The sequence below is a fragment of the Pectinophora gossypiella genome, chromosome 11, assembly GCF_024362695.1.
Source record: "Pectinophora gossypiella chromosome 11, ilPecGoss1.1, whole genome shotgun sequence".
Classification (NCBI taxonomy): domain Eukaryota; kingdom Metazoa; phylum Arthropoda; class Insecta; order Lepidoptera; family Gelechiidae; genus Pectinophora; species Pectinophora gossypiella.
Genome location: NC_065414.1, coordinates 3,676,596 through 3,689,253, shown reverse-complemented (window position 1 = coordinate 3,689,253; position 12,658 = coordinate 3,676,596). Strand labels below are relative to the sequence as shown.

General features: G+C 47.0%; 1 protein-coding gene across 1 annotated transcript; it reads left to right on the top strand.

Annotated features, from left to right (window-relative positions):
- The first annotated feature begins 2,208 nt into the window (after window positions 1-2,208).
- Window positions 2,209-7,929, top strand: LOC126370798 (uncharacterized). Its single transcript, XM_050015821.1, has one exon. It carries the CDS (start codon window positions 2,209-2,211, stop codon window positions 7,927-7,929), a length of 5,721 nt encoding a protein of 1,906 aa, XP_049871778.1.
- The last annotated feature ends 4,729 nt before the right edge of the window (window positions 7,930-12,658 follow it).

Below are 12,658 nucleotides of genomic sequence, written 5' to 3'. Positions count from 1 at the left end.
GTGCCGTATTATACACGTGATGAGTCGCGATTAGGAAAGTCTAGATTAGTGGGGAAATTAGGGGAAAAGCTTTGACATTGGACAGGGTTTAAGGTTCTGAAAACGAAGTCGATGTGTAGGTATATTTATTTTTAGTCGGTCGGCGAGAATAGGAGCTAAAACTGTATATTATAGGTATTATTATATGACCACAGTGAATTTATATGTGTAAGCTTATATGGCGCGGTCACTGCCCTTCGACACAACGCATAAATTCATTTGCGCTAACCATAGGGTTGTTAATATAAACCTAAAGAGTATTTTTCAGATGTATTGTTTGTATGCATGAATGACTACTAACAGCTTAACAATTTATCTTTTCCTTTTTTATAGGCTACAACTCCTTAAAATTCATTGACCTCTTAAAAACTTAAAGCGGAAGAAAATTCACGGAAGAATCCGTGACGAATCATACGCAGCATTCTTTGTGTCGCATCACAATGGAAATGGGCTTACCGTGATTTCTAATAAATCCGGCCTTGGATATAATTTATTCTAGCCGCTGACATCCTATAAACAAATACACTCACACGTGTTAAGGAGGTTTTCTGACCATCCGAACCGTGCTGTAAATACGTATACATTGACGGCCTTACAAATAAACCTGGTGTAACTTCTTATACCGATCACAACCTAAGAATAAGCAAAATCTCTACAAATAAACTCGGAATAACTTATACCTCGGTGTAACGACTCATACTAACGCTAAACCAGCTCTCACCCTGGTTGAAGTTCGGAATAACCTAAACCTGACTGACATTGACAGATGTGATTTTTTGGTTTGATCACGGATTTTTTAAATTATCTCTCCTTATTATCTGCTTATACCAGGTTTATCTATTCGAAAATAAGGATGGAATAGTAAGTTTTTATTTGTAAGGCCGTAAGTATGTACATAGCATAAGTTCATTCCCTCAAATTAATCAATCAATCAATAATACTTTATTGCACAACAACATATACAAAGGACATAAACATACGAATAAAACATAAGCACAATAGGCGGCCTTATTGCTAAACAGCAATTTCTGCCAGGAAACCTTAGGGTGAAAAAAGATTAATTAATATGTTATGGACGTTCAAATAATGTGCAATATCGGTTGTACTGTGTCGTTACACGCGTCCCTTGTGACAATATGCGCCGCGGACATTTTTATAGAGATTGGTTGTCTATTTGTTATACGATGTATATGATTTTAGCACTTGATTAATTGAAGAAACTCGTATGTTTGTCCTTGGGACGTATATTGGTGCCAGCCAGCGGAATTGGCTTGGCGTGTGTCGTACTGAGCGTGCAATACGACACTAAGAAAAACACCTGTAACCCAAATAATATTCCCAGAAGCCTTCAGAAAAGTGCATAATTTTAGAAGTTTGTTCTAGATTTCTTCTATTTGCGGAGCCTTGTCTCAAGAATAAATAAAGTATTTTCAAAAACTATAGGAACACGGATGACGTTGAAAATATTTAAAAACAAAAGTACCTAACAGTTTTAAATTAAAAAAACATCAAGCAATAGTTTACAATACAATACACAAAACGCTTTCTTGCACATATAAACACAACACTAAAAACAATTACAAAAGTGACAAGAGAAGCATGATCGGCGGCCTTATTGGCAAATAGCAATTTGTTCCAGGCAACCTTAGGGTGAAAGAACCTTAGGGACCTTAGGGTGGAAGTTTCACTTCCAGTATATTAAGGAACTTGAATTATTTTTGTTCGCCGTAGAAGCAACAAGAAGCAAATTATGATTGTATTATGATTATATTATGATTGTATAATGATTGCCTAGAAATTGTAAATAGTTTGTAAGTTTTATTTTTAAAAATAAAGAGAAAGATAGGGACTGAGCGCGGCTTCACCGCTACACACCCCCGCCGCGCCCTTGCCCCGCCCCGCTTAGTGGGCGTTTTCCTATATATACACGCGCGCGGGGACTAGACTCTCATTCTTATTAGAATCACCACACGGGTAGGAGCTCTGATTCAACTCCAATCGGTGTTTAATTTCAACGACTCCTAATTTCAACGCCTACTAGTTTCAACTTACATCGATAACACTAACATCGATCACATCGATATCTGGTATAGTCTATAAGATTTATGTGGCAAGGATCGAAGGGGCCACATAAATTCTCCTTCGAGCCGGATTGAAGAAACAGCGGATATGAAGACTAGGAGCATGAAGTCCGTAGAAACTCGCCCAACGCCGACCGCCGCCGAGTCGGCACCCGCCGCCGCCGCCGCCGTCGCCCCCGTCGTCACGACTACGTCGACCACCGCCGCGTCAACGTCAGTCACGGCCGCCGTTAGGACTGCGCCGACCACAGCCGCGTCGACGCCAGTCACCGCCCCCCCGCTGACCAGGAAACCCAGCACAAGCCGTACAGCCACGGCTACCAGCACAGAGGACAGCTCGGGCACTACCGCAACGACGACGACGGGAACCGCCACTACTACGACGACTGCAACGACGACGGAGGAATCTACGGGGGAAAGCACGCACGACACGACACTACGGCCCAAGTCGGTGAAGCGTGCACCGACAGCGCCGCGTTCCTCAGCGTCGAAGGGACGTCGCCTGGCGCTGCTGAAGGCTAAAGAAGAATTGTTGAAGAAGGAAGTGGAGCTAGCGGCGGCGAAGATCGCCACATTAGAAGCGGAATCAGACGACGACGATACGGATATAGTCAGCGTGAGCGAAATGCAAGAGCGCACCAAGACGTGGGTGGACCAGCTTCCCGCCGCCGAGGAAGACCCGTCCCCCCCGCAGCCGTCCGCCGCCGCCGCCGTCCCCCCCGCTGCCGCCGTTTTCCCCGCTGCCACCGTAAAGGATCATGAGAAGCCGAAACACAGGAGTATAGAAGAGAAGCCAACAACTTTCGATTACAGTCAACTAGCGACAGCGATAGCATCGGCCGCACGAGCAGTACCAGCCGCCATCGCCCCGCGCTCCGTGCCTGAGCTGCCCATCTTCAGCGGAGCGTCGAGTGAATGGCTAGTTTTCAAGACCGCCTATGAAGAGACTGCAGTATATTTGACGGAGCAAGAAAACTTATCAAGACTACGTCGGAGCCTTCGGGGAGCAGCAAGAGATGCCGCCCAATGTTTATTCATCGGTGCAACCACGACTGCCGACGTGATGCGATTGCTGTCTACGCGCTTCGGGCGGCCGGACGCCCTCGTCATGGCCGAACTGGAGAAGCTGCGGGCCCTACCACGTCTGACCGAATCACCGAGGGACATTTGCACCTTCGCCACGAGGATATCAAACATTACAGCAACCATCAGGGCATTGAAGAAGACACATTACCTGCATAACCCGGAAGTAGTTCGACACGTAGTGGAGAAGATGCCGTCAGCACTGCGATATAGGTACTACGATTTTGCGGCCGAACAAGATGAAGAGGAACCAGACTTGATGAAGCTAGCAAGTTTCATGGAGAGAACAGCGGAGCGGTGCGGCAGCTTCGCGCCCGTGGAAGCCACACCAGTCGTCGACCGGCGGGAGCACACGTCCGCTCCACTGAGGCGGACAATGAGGACTCACCACATAGAAGAAAAGAAGATAAACGTCACGGCCGGTGACAATAGGAAACAATGTCCAGTCTGCGAAAAGGAAACACACCACGTCACCGAATGTGCAGATTTCAAGAAGACAGAGGTCAACGAGCGCTGGGAAACCGCGAAGAAACATAGGTTGTGTTTCCGCTGCCTGAAACGGAGGAAGTTCGGCCACACATGTCCCACGAGGAGGTGCGACGTCGGCGGGTGCAAGTACTCGCACCACCGCCTACTGCACTCCGAGCCGGAACAACGAGCGTCCATCCACGCGGGAACTCACATAGAAGAAGACCCAGTAATAGCCACTATAGCGTCGACAAGAGAAAGGAAGAATACTACAGCACTATTGAAGATTCTGCCGGTTCGTGTAAGTGGACCTAAGGGGACTCACTGCACGTACGCACTTCTCGACGATGGATCAACGTGCACATTAATAGAGGCGGCGGTGGCGGAACACATCGGCGTATCGGGACCTCCGGAGCCATTTTACATAGAAGGAGTAGCCGGGGCACGAGTGGACGCCGGCGCTTCGAGAAGAGTTACCTTCGACATCAGCGCGCCAGAGGACACGCACAGCTACAGCATCTCAGCGCGCACGATGAAGAACCTGCAGTTATCGCCGCAGAGCGTGCCGGCGTGCGCCGTGACGGGACAGAGCCACCTAGAAGACCTACAAGACCAGCTGACTTATCACCGGGGAACGCCAACCGTATTAATAGGACAAGACAACTGGCAGCTACTCCTGGCACATGAAGTCAGACGCGAGCAAGACAGCCAACTGGTCGCCGCGCGCACGGACCTAGGATGGGTGTTGCACGGAGTGCGGCACACACCGGCGGGAGGCCCCGCTCATCGAGTACATCACGCGAGGATCGTAGAAGATGATCAAGCAATAGAAAAACTGCTTCGAGACCACTTCGCATTGGAAGTCCTAGGAGTGGAACCGAAACATTTCCACACAGAGGAAGAAAGAAGAGCGCTTGAAACACTAGAGAGGACCACTCGCCGCACAAACGAAGGATACGAAACGGGCTTACTCTGGAGGAGCGACGACTACGACCCTCCTAATAGCTACGAAGCCGCCCTGAGAAGACTTCAAGCCATAGAGAGGAAGTTAGATCGCGATGAAGAAATGAAAAGGCGGTACGAGAAGCAGATGAACACGCTGATAGAGAACGGCTATGCAGAAGTCGCGCCCACGCCGCCGAAGGGAAAAACGAAGATTTGGTACTTACCACATTTTGCAGTTATGAACCCGCAGAAACCAGAGAAATTGAGGATCGTCCACGATGCGGCCGCAAAGGTGCGAGGAGTCAGCCTGAACGACATGTTACTGTCCGGGCCGGACCTACTTCGATCCCTACCAGGAGTGCTGATGAAGTTCCGGCAAAGAAGAGTGGCGGTGACGGCTGACATAAAGGACATGTTTATGCGGATCTCAATAAGGACGGAAGATCGAGACATGCAGCGTTTCCTCTGGCGCGGAAATAGAAGAGAGGGACCCCCTGTCGAGTATCGCATGAAGAGTGTAATATTCGGCGCTACTTCATCCCCCTGCACGGCAATCTTCGTGAAGAATAGGAACGCCGAACAATATAGAGAAGAATATCCGGCGGCGGCGGCGGCAATCATCAACAATCACTACGTCGACGACTACTTGGCAAGCTTCGATACGGAAGAGGAAGCAATACAAGTCTCCAGTCAAGTGGCCTATATACATAGCCGCGCCAACTACTATCTACAGAAATGGGCATCGAGCTCCAGACTCGTACTATCATCATTGGCGCCCGAGGCGAAAGAAGACATCGTCAAGCTTGCTCCCGAAAAGATACTGGGAATGATATGGTACCCAGAGCGCGACACGCTGTCCTTCAATATGAATGAAGCCCGGATACCCACCGACATACTACACGGCGAGCGCGTGCCAACGAAGAGGGAAGCGTTACGAACGACGATGTCACTCTACGACCCGCTGGGAATCGCCACGCCCGTGACCATACAAGCGAAGCGCATCATTCAGGACACCTGGCGCACCGGAATAGGATGGGACGACGCGCTGCCTACCCCCGAAGCAGAAGCATGGAAAAAATGGACGGAGCATGCGCGGCGCCTCTCACAACTAGCCGTACCTCGGTGCTATGCCTCGCTCACATGCGCCCGGTTCGTGGAGCTACACACCTTCGTGGACGCAAGCAGCTCTGCCTACGCCGCTGCGGTATACTGGCGAATCGTCGACGAGGACGGGAAAATACACATCTCGCTCATCGCCGGCAAAGGGAGAGTGGCGCCTATCAGCAAGATGACATCGATACCACGACTGGAGCTCCAAGCGGCCGTAATGGGCTGCCGCCTAGCCCGCACAGCGCAAGAGGAACACGACATCAAGCCTGCACGTCGTTACTTCTGGAGCGACTCTAGGACCGTCCTATCATGGTTGCGAACGGGACCACGAGCCTACAAGCCCTTCGTAGCTCATCGAGTCGCCGAGATAGCAGAGGAGACTAAGACAAACGAATGGCGTTGGGTATCAACGAGAGACAACCCGGCCGACGACGCTACACGAGGAACGCCGAAAGACTTCGCCTCCGAGCATCGTTGGTTCCGCGGCCCGCCTTTCCTGTATCGACCAGAAGACACCTGGCCGGCGGAGGACATCTCAGAGACTATTGAACACACAAACGAGGAGAGAGTGCACGCGACGACCGCCGCAGAAAGAACAGGGAAGGCGCTACCCGACATAACACGTTTTTCATCGTGGGCAAAACTACTACGTGTCACGGCGCGTGTCCTACAATTCATAGAAAAACTAAAGGGAAGAGAAAGGTGTGCCGCCGCTAGAAAACGCACCAAGAAACGTGCGGAGGAAGACCCGACGTGGAAGAAGGTACAGGCGCACAGAGAAACGGGACGAGGCACAGGACACAAACATGCGCCGAGACAGCAGAGAAAGATCGTGCCTCTCGCGGCACGATACTTGCATCGCGCACGGCAACTATGGATACGCGCCGTGCAGGAAGAGGCCTTCAGCGCGGAGCTAGAAGCTATAAGAAGAAAGAAGCCCCTGCCGGCCGACAGTCGACTCAAGCAACTGTCGATTATGATTGACGAAGAGGGACTAATACATCTACGCTCGAGGATCGCCGCCGCCGCCGACATCACAACAGAACAACGGGAGCCCGTCATCCTGGATGGAGACCACCGATGGACGCGGCTGTACATCAAGTGGGTGCACACGCAATTACACCACGGAGGGTTTGAAACAACGGCAAATGAGGTGCGACAGCACTACTGGGTGTTGCGCCTCCGCCACGCCGTGCGCAACGAACTGAAGAAATGCCAGGTCTGCCGCATCCGTCGGGCCACGCCAGCCCAACCATCGACAGGCAATCATCCAAGGAGCCGTCTAGCCCATCACCAGCGGCCCTTCACCTACACGGGGCTTGACTACTTTGGGCCCATGACAGTCACCGTGGGTCGCGCACGTCAGAAGAGGTACGGAGTCCTCTTCACCTGCCTAACCACCAGGGCAGTGCACCTGGAACTCGCCGGGAGCCTCAGCACCGACTCTGCAGTAATGGCACTGCGGCGCTTCATAGGCCGCCGCGGGTGCCCCACCGAGCTCTGGTCAGACCAGGGTACCAACCTGCGCGGTGCGGACGTCGAGATGAAGCACGCCGTCGAGGAGGCCATACAACAAGAAGCCTCCGCTCGCTTCATCACCTGGAAGTTCATCCCTCCTAGCGCGCCATTCATGGGAGGCGCGTGGGAGAGACTGGTCCGCAGCGTCAAATCAGCACTAGCCGTGGTGCTGCACGAGCGCGCGCCAAAAGAAGAAGTCCTGACAACGCTACTGGTGGAGGCCGAGCACACCATCAACAGTCGACCCCTCACACACGTGTCGACATCACCGGAGGACCCAGAGGCCCTCACTCCGAACCACTTCATCCTGGGAGGTCCATCACGGGTGCCGATGCCAGGCGCCTTCACGGAGGGCGACGACGCCGGCCGCAAAGACTGGAGGAAGAGCCAACGCCTAGCCGACATGTTCTGGGCGCGATGGGTACGGGAGTACCTACCTGAACTCCAACACCGGCGGGAGCCCCGAGCCAGCAAGGGTTCCATCTCCGTGGGCGATTTAGTATTGATCGCTGACGGCACGCTGCCTCGCAACTCGTGGCCGCGAGGTGTCGTCGTGGCTGCCTACCCCGGACCAGACGGCGAGACGAGGGCGGTCGACGTGAGGACAACGAAGGGGATCCTGCGGCGGCCAACGAAGAAGCTGGTCATCCTGCCAACATCGCCACCCGAGGACGGCGAACCGTAGATGGTCCAGCTGCGCGACGTGGTCATCGAGCTGCGCAGCTGCGGCGGGAGAATATGTTCGCCGTAGAAGCAACAAGAAGCAAATTATGATTGTATTATGATTATATTATGATTGTATAATGATTGCCTAGAAATTGTAAATAGTTTGTAAGTTTTATTTTTAAAAATAAAGAGAAAGATAGGGACTGAGCGCGGCTTCACCGCTACACACCCCCGCCGCGCCCTTGCCCCGCCCCGCTTAGTGGGCGTTTTCCTATATATACACGCGCGCGGGGACTAGACTCTCATTCTTATTAGAATCACCACACGGGTAGGAGCTCTGATTCAACTCCAATCGGTGTTTAATTTCAACGACTCCTAATTTCAACGCCTACTAGTTTCAACTTACATCGATAACACTAACATCGATCACATCGATATCTGGTATAGTCTATAAGATTTATGTGGCAAGGATCGAAGGGGCCACAATTTTTACATACATAATAGGCATAAAAGTTGATTACATAATAGGTACTAAGACAACTTACAGCCACTTTTGATGCTAAGTCCTAGGATTGAAGATGCATTGGTCAATATGACCAGAATTTATCCCTAACCTCTTCTGAATCTTCCGACCCACCACATAAATGCCACAGAGAAATGGAAACCAAAATCGAATAAAAATAAAGACAAGGTAACTAACATGCACCGCGGTCGGTTGAAATAAATTTCGATGCGTGAACGCATATAACGTTGCTTACTCATCGCAGACGCGTTAGTTTACTCACAAAGCGACGCGTTATAATTAAACTACACTGCTATTTGCAGAGACTAGCTGTCTTGAGCATCCTGAATGTAGGAAAGTACAGAAACGTCTTTGTACGGTCACGAGCATTAATATGTATACACTCTGGTACCATGTCACTTTAACTTTTTTGACAAATTGAACTGTAAGTCTCACTAAATGTCAAATATGTTAGTGCTACAGAGTCCTAAAGTGGGTACATTATATCGCTCATGACTGTACACGAACGATTTTGCGAGTACGAAGATCAGGGGGGTTAAAAAGGCTGCATCGAAGCAATTCATCTAAGAAAGCAATATTGCAATTTGACATTTGCGCATATAAAAGTGCGCAATACAAACAAATGTTGATGTGGCCATTTTAACCTCCCAGGTGGTGAATCTTTGACCTATTTGTTGTCAATTATAGGATAGTTTCCAACTAGTGAAATCAGTTACCTACTGTTAACCAAACACCAAAACACCAAATTACTATGGAATTTGTATGAAAAAGAGACCTCTGACGTCATAGAAAAACGTTTCAAAATGTCGCACTTATTACCTTTAGATCTGTCTTTATTTAGTAATCAGAATTTCATATTTATCTTTGACCTTAGAAATTACCTAATTTCAACATTAAAATACCTTTTAAATGCTTCTCATGTTATATTTTCATTGTAATAAAACTCGGAAGAAACTGTTGTGTACAAGCAATGTACTGAAATAGCATCATGATATACACTAGACGAAACTACGCATTTGAATTTATCAAAATAATTATTTTCTACTTTGCAGACTGTTTCAAAATGTGATAAAAACGACAAAAGTAGAAATAGGCAACAATTACAATGCACTTTGAAAGTCTTTACCTATTCAAGGTTAGAACTAATAGACATTTCCTAGGCAATCGTGTTTCATCGTCGACTGCATCTTATTTTGTTTCCATTCATCAAGTTGGGATAGAGGTTAAACGATAATCTATTGGAAAGACAATTATTTAAAGTTGCAAATAGTGATAAATTATTAATCGGACAAACGGTTATCGACCTTTAAACCCACACGAAAAAGAAGAATAAGTCTTCAGGGCGTTAGGTTAGAAGTTAGGGTAACTTGTGATCAGACGAAAGGTCATTCCATTTTATCAGAGGTGTGCTGACGTGAATTTAATGTGGCCCTACATTCACTGCTAAGATCAGATACGTTAGCCATATAAGAGCGCATCTTAGGCGCTGCTAGATCGGAGACTTATTGGATATACATATTATAGTACCAAGTCTGGCTGCAAGTTTCCTTCAGGAGCCTTGCAACTCCTGCCCCCATCACTGTCTGTCTATTAATAACAGTATTATGTGCTCCCAGTACGTTCTGGTAATACAAGAAAGCCTTCCCTTATCGATCTATTAGTGAAGAACCCGCTGCCTAATAGCACTTGTTGATTTGATTTGATAGATAAACAGCTGTGTTTAGCCACCTGAATTGCTTCTCAATACTCATAGACATAAAAACTGAACCCTGGTGGGTACAGCAACATTGCTTTGCCCTCCTTTTGTGCCATGCTTTTTAATTAGCATTGTTTTTTGTCTCGTGATTTCGTCTACTGACATTTTTGTAATCAGAAAACCCGTAGTATCATTTAGTTCAACAAAACTAGAAAGTTCCCCATTCCCCATCATCCAGTGTATATTTTCCGTAACAAACGACAAACTCCAGCCACACGTCAAAACACAATAGTGACATTGGTCGTTGGACATACTTCTATAGTCTAATTTTACTTCAAGACGTTAAATTTACAATCACATTGTACCGTTGGAACGCTTTTCCTCTTCGTTTTGTGTCCCTGTTCTTTGTCCGAAATGACTCAGACTGTTGCTACTTCCAAACCGCGGATGTGAAATAATTAATGTTAAAGCCACCTATTTATTTTACGGCCTTAGCGGGTTAGAGAAGATCCTGATCACGGACACAAAATTACGCTAATTTTCCCCGTTGCTGGCTTCTTGCCAGTAGCACAAATGACGTGTCCAAGTTCCAGAACATCCTTAGTACTTTCATCGATGCGTCATTACTTTCTTTGAATAATCTTCATTACAAAGTTATTGTGCTTAGATGTACAGGTCACTTGGATAGTTTGTCCCGCTTTGTCCAGCGTTATTTTGAATGAGGAAGGACTCTTCGTTTTCATTTCCTATTCTTTGTTTTATTCGTTTTTGTTTTTGTCACTTTCATAGTTGGGTGGTTGCCAAAAGAAACCATTAAGTAGGCGACAATGAGGATGTAGAGTGAAACGATTTCTTTCAAAACGAGTTTATTGGGTTAAATACTGTTTTGCTTTTACAGCTTTATGTATTTTCGGCGCAATTATATTTTTTCGTCGTGTTATTATGATCGAGTTTGTCGACTCACCTGATTTTATTGGTCGCGTTGTATGGTCTATTGGAAATTTAATTGGCGGAGCTCAGTCTCGATTATTGTACTTCCGGCGAAATATTTACACTGGCTAACGAGAAAAGCTGGGAGAGTGTTTGTTTACTTATGTATTTTCGACCTTTACAACATGCTTGCCGAAGCCAGCTAAGCAATATTAGCATAAGATTATAGAAACGCCCACGGAAGCACGTGGACGGTGTTTAGTTTTGTTATCTTGTTAGCTATTAGTGTAAATTACAATAAACTAAGATCTCCGTTGTTTATAATGATCATTTCTATAACATTCTAGAAGTACCTACTAATACATTGTTTTAGGTTTACGCGGTTATTATCATAATTAAAACACATAAAACGAAATATCGGGACTCTCATATCCCTGATTTAAACGCGGTAAGAACCCGTTATTATGTGTTTTAATTATAGTACCTACTAATGATTCTAGAAAAGTCGGCCGTCTCAGGTCCAGGGCATAAAGTGTTGGACTTCCTCCTTTCAATTTTATATCCAGTCTAGAACCGATAGAAAGACCTTTCAAGTTCTATTATCTTCCTCTTTGCGCAAGCGTTTATTTTAGTCAGATTCTGCTTATCTACATAACATAATCTCACGATTATATCCCGATTGGGGGAGTAGTCAGAGGTACATCCGTCGCAAGATGAACTAAGTACCCACACTACACCGAGCTTTCTCTTAGACCAACATGATAAGTAGTGAGCCGTATGGCCATCTATGATGGTCGAGTGTCGAGTCATCTGTGTTAGTGAAAACTACTATCTATCTATCTATCTATATCAGCCTAAATTTATATCCAATTTAGGACGTAGGCCTCTTCCATTATTTTCCACTTCCGACGATCTTGGGCTATCGACATCCAGACATATCCTGCGCGCCGTACGATGTCGTCCAAAATATTCGTTATAAATTAATAACTCTTGGTTCATTTCGCTGATCTAACAGAAAAACGACCAGTCTCTTTCAAATAGATATCTATTATTGGGCTTGTTTCCCAACACTTCAAGTGTACATAACCCAACCAAGCCCGCCTTTCTATCTATGAACCATGAATTCATTTACCTGATGACGCAAGGCACGCGTTCACATACACAATAGTATCTAATCTAGGTAATACGTTTAGATTTTCTAGACATTTAGCTCACGTACACAGGCTAGCTAGGTATTGAGTTGCGTAATCATCCCTTTACTTCCTCTTTTACTAAAGGGATAAATGTCGTAAGAGCATTGGTTCTGTTGTATTGCATAAGCTGGAAGGCTTTTCAATATTACGTTTTATGTAAGATATGTTTACTAGAACTTTATTAATGCTTAGGTTAGCTTTATTAATGCCTAACGGTCTCTGTGGTCCAGTGGTTGAGTTGTGAGCTCACGATCCGGATGTCCCGGGTTCGAATCCCGGTGGAGCCATAACACAAAAACCACTTTGTGATCTCTAGTTTCGTAAGGAATAGGTAATTACAGGGTGGTCACCTGATCGTCCGAAAATAGATGATCCGTGCTTCAATTTATTAATGATGAAGTCGTTA